The 23134-nt window shown below is 39.4% G+C and overlaps 1 protein-coding gene and 1 long non-coding RNA gene across 3 annotated transcripts in view; one reads left to right on the forward strand and one right to left on the reverse strand.

Annotated features, from left to right (window-relative positions):
• Nucleotides 1-13916, reverse strand: part of LOC133249219 (uncharacterized) — a 56729-nt gene extending 42813 nt beyond the window's left edge. Inside the window, exons 1-3 of one of the 2 annotated variants that reach the window (XR_009736875.1) lie at nt 12336-13916; nt 5483-5543; nt 4859-4947 (exon numbers count right to left, since the gene is read on the reverse strand). This is a non-coding gene — a long non-coding RNA (uncharacterized LOC133249219). Of the gene's footprint in view, nt 1-4858; nt 4948-5482; nt 5544-7006; nt 7465-12335 lie in introns of those variants that run through there. The other variant, XR_009736874.1, reaches the window with a different exon arrangement.
• LOC133249218 (fatty acid-binding protein, intestinal) lies at nt 7542-10785 on the forward strand. The gene is made up of 5 exons (XM_061419293.1): nt 7542-7658; nt 8817-8989; nt 9878; nt 9984-10090; nt 10459-10785. Exons 1-5 carry the CDS (start codon nt 7592-7594, stop codon nt 10507-10509), a joined length of 399 nt encoding a protein of 132 aa, XP_061275277.1. The 5' UTR covers nt 7542-7591; the 3' UTR covers nt 10510-10785.
• Nucleotides 13917-23134: the final 9218 nt, after the last annotated feature.

Here is a 23134-nt window from a genome sequence, read left to right on the forward strand (position 1 = left end):
ATCGCTGTTAAATTCACCCTTTCCGGTCCATTTTAGTTCATTAATTCCTAAAATGTCGACGTTCACTATTGCCATCTCCTGTTTGCTACTGCTGCTACTGCTAAGTCGCTTCAGTTTTGTCTGACTCTGTGCGACCCCAAAGATGGCAGCCCACCAGGCTCCTCTGTCCATGGGATTCTCCAGGCAAGAACACTGGAGTGGGTAGCCTATCCCTCCTCCAATGCATGAAAGTGAAAATTCAAAGTGAAGTCACTCAGTCGTGTCCAACTCTTAGCGACCCCATGGACTGCAGCCTACCAGGCTCCTCCGTCCATGGGATTCTCCAGGCAAGAGTACTGGAGTGGGGTGCCATTGCCTTCTCCTGTTTGACCACTTCCAATTTGCCTTGATTCATGGACCTAACATTCCAGGTTCCTATGCAGTAGTGCTCTTTACAGCACCAGACCTTGCTTCCATCACCAGTCACATCCACAACTAGGTGGTGGTGTTGCTTTGGCTCTGTCTCTTCATTCTTTCTGGAGTTATTTCTCCACTGATCTCTAGTAGCATATTGGGCACCTACCAACCTGGGGAATTCATCTTGCAGTGTCCTATCTTTTTGCCTTTTCATACTGTTCATGGGGTTCTCATGGCAAGAATGCTGAAGTGGTTTGCCATTCCCTTCTCTAGTGGACCATGTTTTGTCAGAACTCTCCACCATGACCCGTCGGTCTTGGGTGGCCCTACAGGGCATGGCTTCTAGTTTCATTGAGTTAGACAAGGATGTGGTCCATGTGATCAGATCGGTTAGTTTCCTGTGATTGTGTTTTTCAGTCTGTCTGCCCTCAGATGGAGAAGGATAAGAGGCTTGTGGAAGCTTCCTGGTGGGAGAGACTGACAGAGGGGGAAACTGGGTCTTGTTCTGATGGGCGGAGCTGTGCTCAGTAAATCTTTTTTTTTTTTCAGTAAATCTTTAATCCAATTTTCTGTTGATGGGTGGAGCTGTGTTCCCTCCCTGCTATTTACCTGGGGCCAAACTATGGTGGAGGTAATGAAGATGATGGTGATGTCAAATGGGAAAGTAGAAGAGTAGAAGAAACAAACAGGGTATCAGACTATTACAATCAATACAATAAATGTAAAATCAAAGACTTATGATGATCCTGACATGAAGAAAAGTTAGCCCAGGCATAGAGGAAGGATGTAGGCAAGCCAGGCCTGTTGGAGAGGTGACAGCACTGAGCCAACTCCCAAAGGCTGAGTGGATGTCAGGCAGGAAAAGCATGGTGTGAGGGGTGGGATTTCCCAGCAGAGGAAAGAAGATATGCAAAGAGAGATGCGAGGGATGACAGCACCCTGTGAAGGAAGAGTAAAAGGGGTGCAGGAGAGGTAAGGAATTTGGAACTTTATGCTGACAGCAATAGGGTATCACTGATTGTTAACAGGGAAGGACAAGACGCAGTCAAATTTGCATTTTATAAAGATATTCTCTGCACAAATTAGATTCTGGAAGACCAGAGAGGGGAAAATCATTTAGGAGAGTATTGCAGTTATCTAGGTGGAAAATGGTAATTATCTGGGAATAAAAAGGAAGGGAAAACATATTTAAGTGATGTTAAGGAGTTAAAACTGTATTGATTTGTTGAGAAAATGGAAAGCCAAGGATAAAGGAGAGGAAGGGCTTTAGAATGATTCCAAGGATGATGGCACCATTCACTGATACAGGACCTGCAAGAGAGAACAAGGCTGAGTGGAATGTTAAGGTTCTTTCCAGCTTGTGGGGTCTGAGGCACCAATTGAACTTGCAAACAGAGCAACTTGGTAAGGAATAGGTACCTGGTAGGAGACAGATCTGGGCTGTATCTTAAAATTTTAATCCCACAGATGGAAACTGAAGACATGGGAATGGCAAAAACAAAGAGATCCTAAGACCCAACTTCAAAATATAAAATGTTGGTTGAGGAAGAGATGCCCATGAAAGAGCCTGAAAAGGACATGTAGAGAAGAGGAATATAAGGAAAGAATAAAGTCAAGAGAAGAAAAGGAGAAATTTCAAAAGGGAGGAGCCCATGGTCTAGAACGCAGTAATGACATAAAATAAGGGCCAAGACAAGTGTATTGGATTTGGCAGCAAAATAACTCATCAACGAGCTTAGTGAGTAGTTTCGGTGGAGGGGTGGATATGAAAGCTCCACTGCAATAGACTGAGGCTCTAATCGAAGGTAAGAATACGGAGACGGTACAGATCACTTTTCCAAGAAGACTGGCTATGAGGGGGAAGGAAAAGGACGGAGCAGCTTATAGAAATGCCAACAGAATCCAGGGAGAGTTGTTTTCATTTCTTAAGATGAGAGAAACTCAATTATCATAATGTGAAGGAGAAAAGATACCACCTCAGCCAAATAAATATAAAATGAAGACATACAGATAGGAAAAAAAATCTTTGCAGGTACCAAATTATTCTAATTTCAAGCTATGCTTTCTCGTGACAGAAAGTGTATGTGTTCATCATTCTATCTCTGTAATTTAGCCCAGCGCCTAGGTCATAATGAGAATTCCAATATATGTTGAATGAATAGGTGGATGAAGAATTTATAGACGTAAATAAAGTAGTAACAGGTAATACTGAAAATGAGAATACATAAATTGAAAGAATTATTGCTTGCCGTTTTATTTTTTATTTTGGGGTATACAAAAGTCTTGCCCAGCAGGGTATGATTCCTCTGAAACTAGAGACCATGCATGTGTAATAGCACTTGGGACAGCAAAGGAAGTATTTTATTGGCAACATGTATCGACTGGAAAGAGAATGTAAACAAACCAGGAGGGGCTCCAAACTTTGAGGGAAATAGAGGAAATAACTGACTGAGGTTCTCATCAAGCTGAGAACTGATGGTATGAGGAAAATGAAGGAGCCAAGCAGATGAAAATCTGTGAACACAGAGTGGCATGTTACATTTCACAGGAGGAAAATCTCTACAAATCACAGGTTGTAGCCCTGGGTGTAGGATAAAGTGTAGCAAAAGTAAAGGTTATTAGAGATTAGGAGATTAAAGCACTGTGAGGACAGAGTGACAAGTATCTTATCCACATGGACTTTGAGCTCACCCAGGATGATGGCAAGACACAGTGGGACAATAAGAAGATGGTGAGCCCAGTGCCATGATTCTCCGTGATAGATGGTAGATAACAATGATAAACGGGGACAGACAGTAGATAATGATAGATGGATCAGATGGTAGATAATGATGAAGTAGGCTAGAAGCTGACAGGCAAATGGAAATGGTCTCAAAGGAAAAGATTTCCTTAAAGGAGAAGGAAATGGCAACCCACTCCAGTATTCTTGCCTGGATAAGTCATGGACAGAGGAGCCTGACAGGCTGTAGTCCATGGGGTTACATGACTGAGCACACATGCATGAGGGTAGAGGGAGATGGGTTAGTAGCAATAAACTGGTAGAACTAAAAAAGGAAAAAAAAAATGTCAGAAACATAATGGATGTGGGAATGGGGAGTTGAAATAATGCAAACCCATCTTCCTCTGACTGTGGTATGAGGGGCGTAGGAAATGAGCAACCTCTCACTCAAACTGCTGGAGAGAGATTCATTATTTGGGTGAACAGCCCCAGCTTAAAAAAGATAAGGCAGAGACTTCCCTGGTGGTCCCGGGGTTAAGACTTCATGCTCCCAGTGCAGGGTGCCTGGGTTTGATCCCTGGTCAGGGAACTAGACCCCACACGCCAAATCTAAAGACCTCGAGTGCCACAACCAATGATCCAGCATGCTGCAATGAAGACCTGGCACAGCCAGATACATAAATATAAAAAAAATAATAATAATAAGGCAGAAGACACAGTCATAAATCCTTCACGCAACGTCATTCAACCAGCACATGTGGATCCTATAAAATGGCTGCCTTGCTAACAAACACCTGAAAAGATGCTCAACATCACTCATTATCAGAGAAATGCAAATCAAAACTACAATGAGGTACCACCTCACACCAGTCAGAATGGCTACTATCAAAAAGTCTACAAACAATAAATGCTGGAGAGGGTGCAAAGAAAAAGGAACCCTCTTACACTGTTGGTGGGAATGCAAACTAGTACAGCCACTATGGAGAATTCCTTTAAAAAGGTGGAGATTCCTTAAAAAAAAGTGGAAACAGAACTGCCATATGACCCAGCAATCCCACTGCTGGGCATACACACCCAGGAAATCAGAATTGAAAGAAACACATGTACCCCAATGTTCATCGCAGCACTGTTTATAATAGCCAGGACATGGAAGCAACCTACATGTCCATCGGCAGATGAATGGATAAGAAAGCTGTGGTACATATTCACAATGGAATATTACTCAGCTATTAAAAAGAATGCATTTGAATCAGTTCTAATGAGGTGGATGAAACTGGAGCCTATTATACATAACAAAGTAAGTCGGAAAGAAAAACACCAATACAGTATACTAACACATATATGTGGAATTTAGAAAGATGGTAACGATGACCCTGTATGTGAGACAGCAAAAGAGACACAGATGTACAGAACAGTCTTTTGGACTCTGTGGGAAAGGGATAGGGTAGGATGATTTAAGAGACTAGCATTGAAACATGTATATTAGCATATGTGAAATAGATTGCCAGTCCAGGTTTGATGCATGAGACAGGGTGCTCAGGGCTGGTGCACTGGGATGACCCAGAGAGATGGGATGGGGAGGGAGGTGTGAGGGGGTTCAGGATGGGGAACATATGTACACCCATGGCTGATTCATGTCAATGTATGGCAAAACCACCATAATATTGTAAAGTGATTAGCCTCCAATTAAAATTTTAAAAATGGCAGCCTTGTTGTTAATGACAATTAGCAGGGTGCACTCACCATTATTTGGTAGGTACATCCTTGTACACTGCTATAACTCTATAGCCTTCTTTGGAAGAAAATGAGCCAGCCATCTCATGCACAAAATCCTAAAACATAATTTAAAAGGTCTTAGTATTTCTAAAGTTTAGAGGCTTATGGTTAAAACAGAATGAAGCAAACTCTGTAGGCAAACTTCAGAATTCTCCCTCATTCCCCATTCACTGCTAGGAACTGGACAGCAGCCTTAAGACTTTTCTGTTGCTCCTTACATCTGTCCCTCAAATCCTCTTACAGGGCCCTCAGAGAGACCATTACCTTTCTCTGACATGAAAAAGTTAAATAACTTGGCACTGAAAAGCAGGCTTCAGAAATTCTGAAAATGCTATTTCCCATAAGTGATATACATTTTAAAAAACAGAAAAACTTTCCGTTCATCTTTACAACAGGCTAAAAGGGTTTCTGTGATTTCTAGAAAGCCATTCCTTGTAAGTGAGCTTGAAGCATCATACTGTCCCTCATCATGATATCGCTCTCTGTACTTCAGGATGATACAAATGATGGTCAGGCGTCAACTCCTTTTGTCTCTCATGAGCTATGTTGAGGCTCTCGGAAGGTCACTGCACTTGAGAGATGTGGACTCACCTGCCCCAGTCTCTGTGGTTCAGGACATGTTTCCTGGAGCACTCAGTGACCAAGTTGTGACCTGAAGGAACAGAAAGTAGGCACATTCACAAGACTGAGGACTGCAGGAAGTTCGATATATTAAATCTCAGAGTACACAGTAAGGAATGACAGGAGACCCAAGATATAAGAAGGGGCATCAGAAACCACGTTAAGGAATGTGATTTGTACTTGGAGGAACGGGACAGGGATGAACAGGAGCTTCTGCTGATTTCTACTACTTCCACACAACTCAGTGGCTGACGTGGACTGCGGAGTCCATATAGAGAGTACAACTCTCATATAGAGAGTACAACTCTCCCTCTATAGCATCAGTACCACCCGTCCCCCACCCCCACCAAGCACATCTAACCCACCCAGTTTCCCAAGCTGCAGGAGCAGGACCCTAAATCTTCTAGTATTACCAAAGAAGAAAATAAAGGACTGAGTCAGCCCTCAGCTGACTGGCCCAACTGTATCATCAGTATGAGAAGTCTGTAAAGGGAAACTGGCCATTGGTTCTGTATGACCTTTTCTAGATGGGGTCTGGGTAAGCGGTAAGAAATGGGAGATAACAGAGTTTGGAAGCTGCAGGAAAATGTGTAATGTTAAAAATTCAATCTAATCTTTTTTTTTTTTTTTAATATTGCTTCTGTTTAATATTTTGCTTTTTTGGGCCATGAAGCATGTGGGATCTTAGCTCCCTGACCAGGAATCAAACTTGCACCCCCTGCATTGGAAGGCAAAGTCTTAACCACTGGACTGCCAGAGAACTCCCAATCTAATCATTTTTTTAAATGTCAATGATTCCACACTATAGAGATAACAGGGATTCCTAACTGATTTTAAATTAGGTTACTGCTACTGACAAATGGAAGATGAAAGTTTAACATGGCCATTTGTTAGCAGGTCTGCATGAGTCCCAGTGCTATTTGCCCTCATCTAATCTTATTGTGCTCTTCCTGGGAAGCTCAAGGTAGCCATGAGATAAAGGCCAGTGTTAGGTGAACAAGGTAAGAAGCCATTCTAGTTTCTTCCTCCCCACCTTCCGGAGTCAGGCACTTTTATTTCAGTCACTGTGAAATCACAGAGAGGCAAGCTGTATTTCCAAAGGGAGCTAAAGCATTATGCTGATCTTAACAGGCAAATCCAAGTCCTATCTGGTCCCAAGTTAATCACTAGTACGTGTTAAAAACTACCTAAATAAACACACTTCTGGTGACTTTCTAATAGACAGTAGAAAATCAAAGATTTTCTTAACCAAATTTCAAGGATTTTCTTAACCAAATATAGTGGTTTGAGTATGGGGAAAGTAAATACAGGAATGGTTTTAGTTAATGGCATAGCTGACATCTGGCTTTTGTTTTTTCTGCACATGGCAGATGTCTAAAGATTCTTTCACTTATGGGAGTTTTCATGACATCCATCCATGTTTCTACCTCTTGAAATTTTTCTCAGTGGCCTACCTGCATTTAAGACCAAAACAAAAATGTAATGGGTCCCTACTGTGTGTCATGCACTGTACCAGGTGCCACGATATTTACCCAAAGTCCTGGAAACCCAAAAACACAATGCAAAATGACATATTAGAAAAATAAATAAAATTCCAGTCTCAATATCCTATTAACATCAACTTTTCAGCTGTATTTGATCATGAAGTCTTACATTACTTACAAGGTAACTGCTATTATAAAAAAGGGATAGGTCATTAATAGTCTCATTTTCCAAAACCCATTTGATATATGCTCTAAATTATGCTACATCCAACAAAGTGTGCACTTTGAACTTGCAAACAAAAAAACTATCTTCATACAGTATGCATTCTAACTCTTGAAATAATTGTACCTGTAAGTCATAGTTTAAGATAGAATACATATGCTTATCATGTTTATTGCAGTTGCATTTCAGAAGGGGAACTAAGAAATTTATAGAAACTAGAAGGTTTGGCATTAATGAAGTCAAGTGGCCTCTTGAACTTTAAACTTCCACATCACAATATGAAGCTGGTTCAAAGATAAGAAATAGAATAAATTCTCTCCTAAGGACGGACCTGAATCTCTGATTGCTCAGAGGCTGAATTAACCAGAGACCATGGCGTTTGATGGTACTTGGAAGGTAGACAGAAATGAGAACTATGAAAAGTTCATGGAAAAAATGGGTAAGTGCTTAATACTTTAACAGCTTGTTCTTTTGTTTTTCACAGACATCTTTAACTCCTTCTAAACCTCAAATCTTAGGCAATGGCACCTGTTGTGCTGGTGAGGATCAAGAATGGGTGCTGGTTCAGAGTAGGGAAAACCACATTCTCACTTCTTACATTAGAAAGAATACACTCTCACCAGTGGAAGAAAAGATTCTTGGGCACTATTCTCTAAAACACAAAAAACATCCAGATATGTTTCATTTATGTTAACTGGTGACTGAAAATTGAATAGTTTTTTGTTTGTTTAGAAAGTAAAATATGGCAGAGCATAATGATAACCTTCATACTTTAAATATTAAACTCTAGGGGATGGAAAAGCAAAGGCCATATAATAGAGCAATGAAAACAAATGAGACTTAATTCTCTTCCTCTGACTTGCAGAGCTTTTGGAATGATCTCATGACAGTATGTAGTTTCTACAGAAGTTTTAATTTAACAGATTTTAATATCTACACCACTACTCTGGCAGCCCATACGCTGAACACTTTGGGCAAAAAGATTTGTCATTCCCTAAAAATAAAAATCTGCATCAATTATATCCTGTAGTTTAGGAATTCCAAGTTCACATTTATGGAATTTGCAGATTCTTATAATAATGAATTTGACCGTAATATTTGCTAATTTTCTCATTTCTATGATAGAAACACCACAAAAAGCAAAGAGAATTATGAAACTCAAAAATTTAAAGCCATGGAAAGCAAAGGGACATTAAAAAAGAAAGTGTACCATACATGTGGAATTAAAGTAGTATATCCTTATAAATATATAAATGTACTTTTTTAATCCTTCATTTGATATCCCTGGAATTTGACTTACTTAACATTGAAACAAAAAAATTTATAATTTTTTAAAAAATTACTCAATTCTAAGATTCTACAATTCTATGCTTCATTTAATTTTTTTCAGTTTTAGAAAAATAGTTTGATATGACTGAGCTTGAACTTTTTCTACAGAAGCAATCTGAATGCTCTTGTGCAAAGGCAATATGATCAGGTATTCCTCTTCACCCACAAAATATTAACTGGTTAATTAACTAGTTTAAACAGAACTTGGAAAAGTAGCACTTTCCATGGCATTTTGACTTTATTTCCTCCAATCTCTTTGTCTTTGCAGGTATTAATGTGGTGAAAAGGAAGCTTGCAGCTCATGATAATTTGAAACTGATAATTACACAAGAAGGAAATAAATTCACAGTCAAAGAATCAAGCACTTTTCGAAGCATTGAAATTATTTTTGAGCTTGGTGTCACTTTTAATTATAGCCTCGCAGATGGAACTGAACTCAGTGTAAGAAATTTTTTATAAGCAAAGCATTCCTGATTTTTCTACATACTGCAAAAATAATCTCTGTTTTCTTCCACTGGATCGGTTAATAAATGTAGGTCTCCTTCATTTACTGAAGCAGTCAGTGGAGTTTATCTATTTTAAACATCATACAAGTTAGCAGAGTATTTAAAAATGTTTTGATTTTCATATGTTATCTATTAAAGAACCTGGATTAAACAACAATTAGAAAAATATCCTTTGAATGACTGAGCATACACCTATTCATAAAGAAAATTTCAGTGTTTTCAACATATCTGACAGCAATAAAAGCTTCTAGAGCTATCTAACTTAAATATAATAGACGTGTAATTGAAATGATAAAATAAGTGAATAAATTAGTGAATGAATGTGTGACCAAATAGAAAGGTCCAATGTTACAATGTAGGTCACTGGGAATTCATTTTACTATTTAAGATCTAAAATTTTAAGATATAAAATGGGGTCACATTTTTCAAGTGATTTTTTAAAAAATGTTTCCACTTAGAACTTTTCTGGTTAAATTAAACATGTTTGCAATGACAATTAAGCTGTCAAATATTTTATTATGGCTGTTTTATCTGTTACCACAATTACATAAATTAAAACAAGTACAAGCTTGTTAACTTCTCTGTTAAACTAATATGAACCATGATTAAACTTAGAACACTCTTTTTAATGTGAAAGACTTAGTAAAGAGAAGTCCCGATTATCTGCCTTACAATTCAGCATTTGGAAACTACAGAGCGAGATGGTTACCAGCACGTACTCTAGAGCCCCGGTAATCTAGGTGCAAGCTTGGCTTTGTGACTTTAATTACCGTATTTCAGTTTTTTCATCTGTGCAACGGAGATAAACATATCTCCTTCATAGGGTTACAGTGGAGTTTGAAGAAGTAGATCTGTAGACCTCAGAACAGAGCCTGACACGTGTAAGACCCTTAAAAATGTTTTTTTTATTATTTTGAAATCTTATACAGGGGCGTGGGCCCTGGAGGGAGATAAACTTGTCGGAAAATTTAAACGGTTGGACAATGGAAATGCACTAAATACTGTCCGAGAAATTATAGGTGGCGAGATGGTCCAGGTGAGTTATTTTCCAAAGACAAAAATAATTACATAGCAATGATTTTTATCTGGGGGGTTGCTGAGTTAAATCATCAATAAACAGACTATTACTTTTCTCATAAATCTTACTGAGTTCTAAAATATAGGTATTTTCTGATGCCTATTTGAAGAGAACTTACATACGTCAACACATTGAGCCTATTTTAACTGAAAAAGTGACTACAAACCAAAACTTATTTTTAAATGAATGTCTCCTCTATCTGTATAAAATGTGACTATCAAGTACAAGAAAAAAATACATTTTGAAGCTAAATACTACTAGTATTTTTCTTAATTGAGCCTCTAATTTTAACGTCAAATTCTTCTATGTTTATGAACACCTTTCAGACTTACACTTATGAAGGTGTGGAAGCCAAGAGGATTTTCAAAAAGGAATGAGCACTGTTCCTGGAACATTGCCCAGAACACAGATTAGATGGAAAATCTATATTGAACCAGAAATGCTTTCCTTTCCTCATCTGGTATAAAGTTGCTGATTGATTAGATCTTTTATAAGCATTGGTCAATGGCTTATATTTCCAGTCTCACCAAAGAAAAACATGTAAAAGCTAATTAGGATTTAACTTGTCTTACATTTTCTAAGATGTGTTTACTGGTGTTCTAAAAGAATGTGACATTTTAAAAAACATATGAATAAATATTGTTCCCACATTGCTTTAAAAGTAGTCTCTCTTAAAAAAAAAAAAAGACATATTCATTAATAGACTGTTTTGGGTTTTTCCCCACATTTGGTAAATTAAAGACATATATTGCATGGGGGTCTTTATAATCTTGTACTGGTTGTAAATATTTCCCTTAGCAACATTTATTATAAAAATAATACATATTTAACCAGAAAGTTTAGAACTAAGAAAAACAAATGCAAAATAAATATTTCCATAAACCCATAAGCCAGAGATAATCACTATTCTGATTTTAATAGAGATCCTCTATCTTCTCTGGCTGTGGATTTGTGTATTTCTTCATACACACATAGCACTCTGAACAAAACGACAGGAAACAAATGATGTGCTAAGGCAAAGTGCATTTTATTTTTCTACATTGCCAGTGATTCCCAGACCTGGGTAAGCAGCAGGATCATCTGAGAAACTTAAGAACTGTTTGCATGCTTAATCCCTACCATTATCCTGTTAGATCAGAATCTCTGAAAACAGAACCAGGGATTTTAGAGAACTCCCAAGTGATTCTGATGCAGCAGGTACACTAACCAGTCTTTGAGAACAAGTGGGCTATCAGGCACCAAAAGTGTCGTCTTCAAGTGTCACCCCTCCCCTTTCATTCATAAACACATACACTTACAGGTTTTCAGGGCCCGCAAAGTTTTCCTTCACTCATATACTCACATAATATACTACTTTATGTATTTCAACCAATTGCATTTTAGGTCGGTGTGTATACAGGGCGCAGAGGTGGTAAATTTTTTAAGCATTTGGCTCTGTGGACTTTTGTTTTGACTATTTTTCACATTGATGACGGTAATAGCTAACATTTATATAGTTCTTACAAAGTTCCAGGTACTGTTCTAAGTTGTATATAGATATGGCAGATACATTACAATGTAGAAAGAAAAATGTGTACATGTTGAAGATGAACAGATTGAAGAATATAATCTTTTACAAAAACAAGAACTTGAATCCACTGTTCATTTTATAACTGTATTAAAATCTTCACACTGAAAACAGTAACTACGTAGATTTTTCACGCACTTTCTAGAAATAAAGGTTCAGAGTGCTTCTACCTCTCGGATCTTGTCTACATATGTGAAGTAGGAAAAGGGCAGGTGTTAATTTCATCTGACAGTGGAAAATCTATAGTATGGAGAAGTTTATTTGCTTGTCTAATGTTGCAGAGTCCATAAGGAACACAGGAATTAAATGTAGGTCTTGACTCTTAGTACATTATCATCTATGCTATTACTCAGCCTATTACAAAGAAATATATCTTAAAAAAAAAAAAGCAAAAAACCCTTAATTCCTTCGTGGCACCCAAGAACAGCACTCCAAAGGAGTCAGGTCAGACTGTAAAATAATGGCAATTAAGTGGTTAGGCACTTATCTATTTCTAGCCTTACTGCAGGCTCACTTTTCTTTTAATAATTTACATCCTTTCTTAGCACTAAATCTCCACTATTTATTAGTACTAGAGAGCAGCGTATTGCTTGCTAAGTGACTGCCATTGTTATAACCTCTCTCTGGGAAACTGACCTTGACATCGTGCCAACTGAAAGGACCAAGAGAGGGCGTCTGACCCAACAGCAGCCTCTCTAACACAGTCTGGCCAGTTTATGAACTCTGTGCAGAACGAACCACAGCAAACAGAACCTAGAATGAATTTCAGAGATACACAGTAATTGGTAGAAGGAAAAAGGTTTCAAGAGGACAAAGAGGGCAGACAGTAAGTAAAAACCACGAGTACGAGAAGCTGTGAGCAAGCAAGACCCGCAGGGTAAACTGCAGAATACCCGGAGCAGTTGTCACAGGAGCAGCTGGGTGGTAAAAGCTGAAAATTTACACATGGAATATGGCATTTGGGGTTCCCTTCAAACTGCTTCCTCCCCAATCTAGGATAGGGGAGGTAGTGGAGAGAAGTATAGAAGAAATGAGGTTGGTCTCAAGTTGACAACTGTTGCAGCTGTTTAAAATGATCCCCTTATTATCTACCTATCTGACATGCTGACACCTGACAGGTCCACTGGGTACCTAGTAGGAACATTAAACTTATCTCCCTACTTCTGTATGTATTTGACATTCTCCATAACAAAACATTAAAAACTTTAACACATACATATATAAATCCAGAAGCCAACCACTTCCCATCACTTCCATTGCTATCATCTTGGTCACCACTAATCTTTCTCCTGATTACTATAATAATCACTAAAAAGCCTTTTTCAACACAGCAGTCAGAATAATCCTTTATAAATTAAAATCAGATGTGGTCATTCCTCTACAAAAATACTGCAATGTCTGCCATTTCTTTTACAGAAAAAGCCAATGTCCTAAAATGGCCTATAAGACCCTAGGTGATCAGATCCCCTTATTACCTATCTGACATGTGTTCCTTTTCTTGGACTATCTGGGGGAAGAATGTTTCAAGTGGAGGAAATACCCTAGAACAAAGGCCTTAAGGCAGGAGCAGACCTGTAAATCTGAGTAACACAGATTACCTTGTAAGAGTCTCCAAGGTCATCTAGAGATTATAAAAAATGTGACCAATGTTCAGGAAATAGAGGCTGACTCAGCCTTCCTAGAACTCAGGAATAATGTGGCAAAAAGGGAACGGGTTTTAGAATCACATCGACTTACCCAAACTCTTATCTTTCCCATTACTGACTAAAATTCAAGTTCTGAGCCTTAATTTTTCTTACTTGAAAAACAGGGAAAAGTAGCAATGATTTTCTGATGTGCTATCAACTGAGGTATTATATACAAAACATCTAGCAGAGTGCTCAGCACATAGCTCATACACAATAAATGTTACCAAATAATACGCCCCTGTGCCCTTCTCTTGCAGAGAAAACAGAGCAAAGTCTGGCTGGAGAAAACAAGAGAATTCTCTTCTTAACATAGCCATCACGAGGCCTGTGTGGTAGATGGACCCTAGCTGGTAGATGAGAACTCTTAGTTCTGGTTCAAGCTGTGACAACTAGATGGGGACTTGAGGCCAGTCATTTCATCACTTTGGAATTTAGTTCAATCATCTTTAAAATGAGCTAACTAGACCTCTATTGCTAAGATACAGTCCTGAGATCCTGTCTCCGAAAAACAGTCAGGGACTCTACCCTAAATAGCCCCCCTGGTATGCAGCACAGGGACGTGTTGCAAGGACAGAGGGTGGGGTGGTGAGAGGAAGACATCTTCCAAATTCTTAAGCCTGGCTGGCTTCATGGCTGTGTGACCTGTGCAGGCCCAGGAATGGGCTTCAGTGAATGCTCTGCTGTGAGAGTCTCAAAATTCTCAATAAAGTTTGAACAACGAGATCTGCATTTTCATTTTATAGTGAGACCTGCAAATTACGTGGTCAGTCCTGTTCCTAGGAGATGGGTATGAATAAGTAAGATATTTTTCTATCATTAATTAGAGACTGGCAGCAAGACACCCCTGGTGGGTGAGATAGTTGTCTGGGGGCAGAACAGAAGTGGGAGGGGGTTTTGATGGGATCAAGAGGGAAGGGTGATGATGGATGAACTTTTCCAAGTACAGCTGACCCGTCAACAACAGTAGGGCTCACCTCCTAGGTGAAGATCCAAGTTATTACTTTACAGTCGGCCCTGCATATGTACTGCCCACGAACTCAACCAACCGATCATATATAGTACGTATTTATTGAAAAAAAAATCCATGTGTAAGTAAATCCACGTAGTTCAAACCTGTGTTGTTTAAGGCTAAACTGTACTCTGAAATGTTTCTTTACCTTCTGCTCCTTGCTTCCTCTAAACTACAGCACAAGACTGCCATCTAGTGGCCAATGACATGAATTCTTTCAAAGATTTCCAATGTGAGGTTCACATTTCAGCACCTACAGGGTGTTCCAGAAAAATCTGACATACTATACTGTGTAGTTTGTAATAATTATTAAATGCTTTCTTCAGTTTCAACTTCCAAAATATTCAGAATTAATATGAAGACCCCTTTTCTGTTTTCCTGAACAATTCCCTAAGGCTGCTTTCATCTGTTCAGCAAGAAATGATTTTAAAAAATTAAAAAAAATACTAGTAACAAATATTCCATGATGAACACCACTGGTCATTAACAATGTCATGAAACTGATTCAAATGCTCAGGTTAATCCTGGGTCTGAATCAGAATACCCAGAATATCATCATCTTCAAAACTGGATGGTCATTTAGGGGTAGGGTTATGCTTTCATTCAGTCTGTGCTAATATGCAGGGTGATATTCAGGCCCAATGACCCACGTTCAGGCTACTGGCTGGAACAGGCATTACTGAGCAATTAACTGGAAAAGAAGAGTAAGCAACGCAGCGATAGAAGATGAAGAAAGTGAGGAGCCTGGAGCACATCAACAGTCAGTGTCCCAGGGGGCTTCTCTCATCCATAAGCATCCCCACTGAGAACTCCACCAGATGAAAGGGTTACCTAGGTCCTCCTGGCTAGATTTCCAGGAAGAAAAGAGGGAGCTCACATACTCATCCAGTGATTACTGCTTAGGACCCCTGTGCGGGGAGAAGACTGCAAACATCTAAAGAAGGGTGAGGAAGTTCTCCCAGGATCTCCGCCCAGTGTTAAGACCACATCCCTCAGATTACAGGTGGCGTAACTGCTTCTTTTCAAACAATTCAGATATACTCACTGCACTGACTGGAGAAAATATCTGAGCACCAGACAACAATACTCTCTCTCCACTCAAAAACAAGAGAGTCCTTTAGGGAGAGGAATCTTTACTTAATGCCATTTCTTGCTTTGTTTTGGATAATTTTTTTAAACAAGACCTCAAGATAACAAGGATATCAAAGGCTATAAATGTGACATTGAACTTCTTCTTTTTAACACATCCTTAGGGCAGAAAAACCTCAGTGAGGATGGGGCTTATTTCACACTTCCAGTCACCACTAAGTATTCATCCTGTGTTCCCATAGCATGACATGCTCACTAATATCACACCATTTTTCTGTATTCAGTTTGCTTGTCTGTCTCCTCTAGTCTGTGAGCTCCATTAGGGTGAAGATAGAGTCTTATATCTATATCCCTACCCCCACTATATCCCTTTAACACACAGTAGACATTAATAACTGCAAAGGAGTAAATAAATGGAACATGCTGAACAGTCTCAGCCTTAGCAAGCCAGCCTTTCCCATGCACTATTCTGAGTCCTTACACACAGAATCTCTACTGAAGCAAACAGCCTTAGCTGTTCCTGTACACAGATAAGCTTAATCTGAACTAGATCGACCCTACCTAGATCATAACAGGTTAGGCCACTTGCTCCAAGAGCAGTCAATCTATATACTTGAGAACAGTCTATGAGAACTTTGTCTAAGACCAGTAATTCTAACTAGTTAAACCAATTAGGGTCTCATTCTTGGGAATCTGACTTAAATACACAAGAAAGGCACCAGCTAGTAACAATGGATGGTAGAGGGGAATGAAGTTTGCCACCCCCAAAATATATCTCTTTGGCATAATGATTAATTTAGGTTGATAATCTCTAAGAAACAAGAGACTTAGAAAGTCTTTCTACTTTCCTCTTGGCTGCCTAAAATATTTAAATAAAGGGCTTATTCCCAAAATAGAGGTATCACCAGGAATATCTGCAAAGAATATGGGCTAGGTGTGATGGGGGAAATTCCGTGGGGCCTAGAGATCAGAGGCCACTCAATGTCTCATTGTCTCTGCGTGGCCAGCAAACATTTGTTTATCAAACATCTGCTTTTTCATCTTCATGAGAACTGCCTCACTTTCCTTTTAAGTTCCAACATCCTCTTTCATCTCTCGCTGAAGGTGGTATTTAAGGTGAAGGTTTTGGCCATTTTGGCAAGTTACTCCATTTTCCTAGGTATGAAAAAGTGAAAGTGTCAGTCACTCAGTCGTGTCTGACTCTTCGTGACCCCATGGACTGTAGCCCACTAAGCTCCTCAGTCCGTGGAATTCTCCAGGCAAGAATACTGGACTGGGTAGCCATTCCCTTCTCCAGGGGATCTTTCTGACCCAGGGTCGAACCTGGGCCTCCTGCATCGCAGGCAGATTCTTTACCAGATGAGCCACCAGGGAAGACCTCTTCTATGTATGCAAGTTATTTAATTTCTGTTTGACTTTCTCTTACTAACCTATCCCATGTCAATTTAGTTCTCAGTCCAGCCAGAACCAAAATGGGTAGAGGAAAATTTCCTCTTCCCAAACAATGGGCCAAAGTAGAAAGGCATAGAGGAGAGACAGAAAACAGAGGACATGAGGCAAAAGGAATCACAGTGAGTTCTAGTAAACAGAATCTAGACGGAAGAAAAGAAGGTGAAGTAATAGGTTCTTAGAGATGGAAATAATGAATTCTTGCTTATGGTGAATAAAACTATAACTTGTTTACTATAGCCTCCTCGGATCATGGCTGGCCAAGAGAACATATTTCTTAAATATGAAGTAAGCAGCTACCATGTGACACATATAAGTTTCGAATATAAACAAGACAGATCTATTTGGTTCCCAAGGAGATGTGAATTCAGCTCAGGCATGTACCATCTACAGGTTGAAGACTGACATTAAACAAGTAAAAACAATAGTGATAATAAGCATTACAAAGAAGTAGTGTAGGTTCTCACAGAAACATATGATGCCTTGAATTATATTTTCCATTGGTCTATTTTTGCTAAGTTCTCTGATTATACACACTTTCCTGCACTCTAACGAGGCCTGATTTACATTTGACACTTTTTATCCTTATTATCACCTCTAACTGTACATGTAAAGGCTACTTCCCCAAGGTCTACAAAATTTTCAAAATACAAATTGGCTCTAAATTCAAAGAGAAAATTGTAAATTTAAGTAAGTGAATGCTTTATCAATAAAACACAGCACTCATTCCAATGTCCTTCAATGCAACTCTTACTACCACTACAAGGCAACAGTGTTTACAACGTGCTGGACATTGTTCAAGACGGTTCACAGAAGTCAACGCATACTGTGTCCTGCTGAGTAAAGTCATACAGAGAAGGAGAGATATCCTGTGACATCCTTTATATGTGGAATCTAAAGAGAAATGATACAAATGAACTTACTTACAAAAGAGAAAGATTCACAGACTTAGAGAGCGAGCTCATGGCTGCCAGGGGATAGGGAAGAGGGGCAGGATGCAGGGATAGTTAGGGAGTTTGGCTGGGACTGACATGTACACACTGCCATGCTTAAAATGGATAACCAATAAGGTCCTACTGTACAGCACAGGGAACTCTGCTCAGTGTTATGCAGCAGCCTGGACAGGAGAGGAGTTTGGGGGAGAATGGACACATGTCCATGTGCGTGTGTCCATACATGCATGTGTATGTATGGCTGAGTCCCTTCACTGTTCACCTGAAACAATCACAGTGTTGTTTGTTAATCGGCTGTATCAGTTCAGTTCAGTTCAGTTGCTCAGTCGTGTCCGACTCTTTGTGACTCTATGAATCGCAGCACGCCAGGCCTCCCTGTCCATCACCAACTCCCAGAGTTCATTCAGACTCAAGTCCATCGAGCCAGTGATGCCATTCAGCCATCTCATCCTCTGTCGTCCCCTTCTCCTCCTGCCCCCAATCCCTCCCAGCATCACAGTCTTTTCCAATGAGCCAACTCTTCGCATGAGGTGGCCAAAGTACTGGAGTTTCAGCTTTAGCACCATTCCTTCCAAAGAAATCCCAGGGCTGATCTCCTTCAGAATGGACTGGTTGGATCTCCTTGCAGTCCAAGGGACTCTCAAGAGTCTTCTCCAACACCACAGTTCAAAAGAATCAATTCTTCGGCGCTCAGCCTTCTTCACAGTCCAACTCTCACATCCATACATGACCACTGGAAAAACCATAGCCTTGACTAGACGGACCTGTGTTGGCAAAGTAATGTCTCTGCTTTTCAATATGCTATCTAGGTTGGTCGTAACTTTGCTTCCAAGGAGTAAGCGTCTTTTAATTTCATGGCTGCAGTCACCATCTGCCGTGATTTTGGAGCCCAGAAAAATAAAGTCTGACAATGTTTCCACTGTTTCCCCATCTATTTGCCATGAAGTGATGGGACCAGATGCCATGATCTTTGTCTTCTGAATGTTGAGCTTTAAGCCAACTTTTTCACTCTCCACTTTCACTTTCATCAAGAGGCTTTTTAGCTCCTCTTCAGTTTCTGCCATAAGGGTGGTGTCATATGCATATCTGAGGTTATTGATATTTCTCCCGGCAATCTTGATTCCAGCTTGTGTTTCTTCCAGTCCAGCATTTCTCATGATGTACTCTGCATAGAAGTTAAATAAGCAGGGTGACAATATACAGCCTTGACGTACTCCTTTTCCTCTTTGGAACCAGTCTGTTGTTCCATGTCCAGTTCTAACTGTTGCTTCCTGACCTGCATACAGATTTCTCAAGAGGCAGGTCAGGTGGTCTGGTATTCCCATCTCTTTCAGAATTTTCTACAGTTTATTGTGATCCACACAGTCAAAGGCTTTGGCATAGTCAATAAAGCAGAAATCCCCCAATACAAAACAGAAAAAAAATGTTTTTAATCGACTCATATTAATCCTCACAACAACTCCTCTACACTATAAGAACTAGTAAACTATTTTCATTTTACACATTAGGTAGATGAGGCAAAGAAAAATTATATAAGTTAGCCAAAGGTCAACAACTAGTACGTGGCTGACCCAGAATTTGAACCCAAGCACTCTGGTTCGAGAGTCAATACGTTCTAGAGTCTAGACTCAATTTTACTCAATATGGTTTTCTTGGTAAATTCTCTTTTAAAATACTATTCAACATATATGTATTGAATGCTTATTAGATGCAGGTGTTGATCTAGGTGTTAAAACAGTGAACAAAACAGACAAAAAATCCCTGTTCCCATGGAGGAGGATACAGATAACATATAAGAGAAAAAGGTAAAATATAAAGTACATTAGACAGTGTAAATGCTAAGGAGGAAACAAGGCCAGAAAGAGGGATGAGGAGTAGTATGACTTTAAAAAGGTGCTGGGATATGAGTACAATTTTAAATAGGCTGATCAGGAAAGTAACCTGAGTAGGTGATGTTTGAACAATGACCCAACTGAAGTGAGGACATGAGTTGTTTCAGTTAAGCTTTACAAGATAACAGGCAAAGTAAGAGCCCTGGGTTTGGATCCTTGGACTCATTACAGCCTAAAATGGCCCTGGAGTTACATTTAGAGTTTCTGGGGTGTGCACAGAACCAGCACATTCTATCAGGGCTTGATGCTGCCAGTTTAGGAAATGCAGAGTAATACAACTGAATGAGTGTTATGAAACGAGCAACAGCTTCTTCATTCATTCTGAGCAAGAATTCATGGAGGATTATATTATGAGGTAGCAATGCTGAACACTTAGTGAACTTTATTCTTCCCAGTTTCTAAAGTCAATACCCTGTATCTTAATCTGCCTGGGTTAACAACTGATGTAGCATACTCTGCAGCTTTTGTGTGGAGTATTGTATACATCTCTATTATGTCTCATTGGTTTATAGTGTCCTTCAAGTCCTCTATTTTCTTTTTTTTTTAATTGTGGCATAGGTGATGTACTATATAAGCTTCAGATGTACAACATAGTGACTCACACTTTTTAAAGGTTATACTCCACTTATAAAATACTGTCTACATTCCCTGTGTTTGCAATGTATCCTTGTAGCTTATTTTATACATAGCACTTTGTACCTCCTATGCTCCTACCCCTAACTTGCCCCTCCCCACTTTCCTCTCCCTGTTGGTGACCACTAGTTTGTTCTCTACATCTGACAGCCTGTTTCTTTGTTATATTCTTTGTGTTGTTTTTTTTTTCTTTCAGTTTCCACATATAAGTGATATCATACAGTATTTGATTTTATCTCCAAGTCCTCTGTTTTCTTACTGATCTTCTGTCTAGATCAGATTTTTTGCTCATTACTGAAAGAAGAGTACTGAAATTTTCAACAGTTATGTTAGATCTATTTCTTCAATTATGTTCAAATCTTCTCACACGTTTTGACTCAATTTGCTTAGTTTCTGGAAATCTTTGACTATTTCTCAGAGTTCCGACAAACTTGCTTCAAATAGTTTCTGCTTATTTTTCATTGTTTCTGTGAAGGGACGGGGGCATGGAGCTGCCTACTCTACTCAACATGGCTTTCCCAAGGTGATTTTTTGACAGATCTCTCACTAGACAGGGAGAAAATAAATCTGTTTTCTAACAGAGCATGTTTATAGATATGAACATAAAGGACGAGTTTCCCTAGTAGAGGCCTGAAGCCTCATTCCTTACATCTATCACCTCCATTTCATGTTGGTTTCTCCGTCTTCCCTGAGTAGACATGGAGCTCCATGAAACACAGTTTGCAAAACACTGTTATAAATCATTAGAATCTTCTGACACTTATGTGCCGAGTGTCTGTGATCAGACGTTAGAAATAGCTAAGTAATCATTCTGACCTAGACTATTTCTTGTTTGTTTCCTAAATTATTTCAAAATGTGTTCTTCCCAACTTTGTGGAAAAGCCACAATGAGTAAAATGATCTGTCATTCCATCTCCCAGAGTTAACTGCTGTTGACATGTTGACATTTCTCACACTTATAATTCAGGTTAATCTTTTATATATAGCAGTTATCATCTTGACCTCTATGTGCTTAACACTGTTATTCTAGTTCACACCTATGTGAATACTGTCACATTTACTCTTGGAAGCTTATTATATAACTTTTACGAGAGAAGACATGTCATGTATTGACTAACCTTTCAATCTGCACCTTCATAACCATCCCTTCAGTATCTTTCAATAAAACAAAAACAGGTTGATTACTCTATAGGTTAGCATAATGAGACTTCAAGTCTGTAAGTTTCAACATCTTTGTCATCTATGCCTACCAATGAAGCTTGGCCATATTGAAGTTGCTTTCAAACTTCAAAATGCAGCAAAATGCCATCTTTATTTTGAAATCAAATCTTTTATGAACCCCCCCCCAAAAAAAATAAACACAAAAAATAAAACTGAGCGCTGAAGGTTGAAGTCTGCAAATGTGCGAGTAGATTGGGGGAAGATGGTAAGCAGTTTATTCACAGGCAGTCCTGCTTAGCCATCCCAACACCCCAACATGATGCAGAACCCCAAGGCTCTGGGACAAGAATGTCTGAATATCCCATATCTGTGAGATGTCCTCAATCAGTACTTTTAATGAACTGGATGACTATTGCATCTGTATCTCCTCTGGCTTCTCAGACAGTACCTGACACAAAGTAGGCATGTAAGAAGTATTCATCGAAATAAAAGACATGAAATTCAAAATGAGGGAATGGGTTAGTACGGATCCATTACTGGTACTTGAGAAAAACCTAAGAAAGTACCCCCACTGAGAGCAGTAAACCAGTAGTGGTAGATCTCAGTGGTATCATTTGACCAAGATTCTATCAGTGGTTGCTGAAGACAAAATATAACTGAATAAACATTTAATTTCTTCCACATTTAAGGTATTGTCTGAAGGACAATCAAGGCTGCAAAGATGGTAAAAGTACAGTCTCTCTCCTAAAGAATACTTAATACTCTGATAGGGGAGATAATTTACATAAAATTGTGCTACAAAGCTAGCCAGTGCACCAAACAATATGTAAAAAAAATTCCATGGTTTTTGAGCTGAGGTAGAGAAATTTTGAAAAATGATCAACAGACAGCCTCATCAACAGGTGGCTGTTACAGAATGTAGAGGGTGACTGATGCAGAAGAAAGTAAAAAAACCATGGGATAAATACTTCACTGAAGAAAGCATGGCATATAAAGCAGCTGGAGATGAGTTAAAGGTTATCTTTTTGTCACTGGTGTGTTAAAAATACTGAGAATGGAGAGATGACATGAATTGTAGTGAGAAAGCTTTTTAAAGTTGACATTTGAACTGAAAAAGGAGGGGGAGGATTACGGTAGGTGGGGCAACATTTCAGTTTAATGAAAGACATTTCCTTCTCCAATGCATGAAAGTGAAAAGTGAAAGGGAAGTCGCTCAGTTGTGTCCGACTCTTCGTGACCCCATGGAGTGCAGCCCACCAGGCTCCCCGTCCCTGGGATTTTCCATGCAAGAGTACTGGAGTGGGGTGCCATTACCTTCTCCGAACAATCGTGTCCGACTCTGTGTGACCCCATAGACGGCAGCCCACCAGGCTCCCCCGTCCCTGGGATTCTCCAGGCAAGAACACTGGAGTGGGTTGCCATTTCCTTCTCCAATGCATGAAAGTGAAAAGTGAAAGTGAAGTCGCTCAGGCATGTCTGCCTCTTAGCAACCCCATGGACTGCAGCCTACCAGGCTCCTCCGTCCATGGGATTTTCCATGCAAGAGTACTGGAGTGGGGTG

This window comes from Bos javanicus, chromosome 6, assembly GCF_032452875.1.
Source record: "Bos javanicus breed banteng chromosome 6, ARS-OSU_banteng_1.0, whole genome shotgun sequence".
Classification (NCBI taxonomy): domain Eukaryota; kingdom Metazoa; phylum Chordata; class Mammalia; order Artiodactyla; family Bovidae; genus Bos; species Bos javanicus.

What these genes read in the sequence shown, in the direction of transcription:
- LOC133249218 (XM_061419293.1), top strand. Translation starts at nt 7,592, where the DNA reads ATGGCGTTTGATGGTACTTGGAAGGTAGACAGAAATGAGAACTATGAA. An exon ending in AAAGTTCATGGAAAAAATGG is followed by an intron (nt 7,659 to 8,816) that starts GTAAGTGCTTAA and finishes TTGTCTTTGCAG; the next exon opens with GTATTAATGTGGTGAAAAGG. An exon ending in TAGGTGGCGAGATGGTCCAG is followed by an intron (nt 10,091 to 10,458) that starts GTGAGTTATTTT and finishes AACACCTTTCAG; the next exon opens with ACTTACACTTATGAAGGTGT.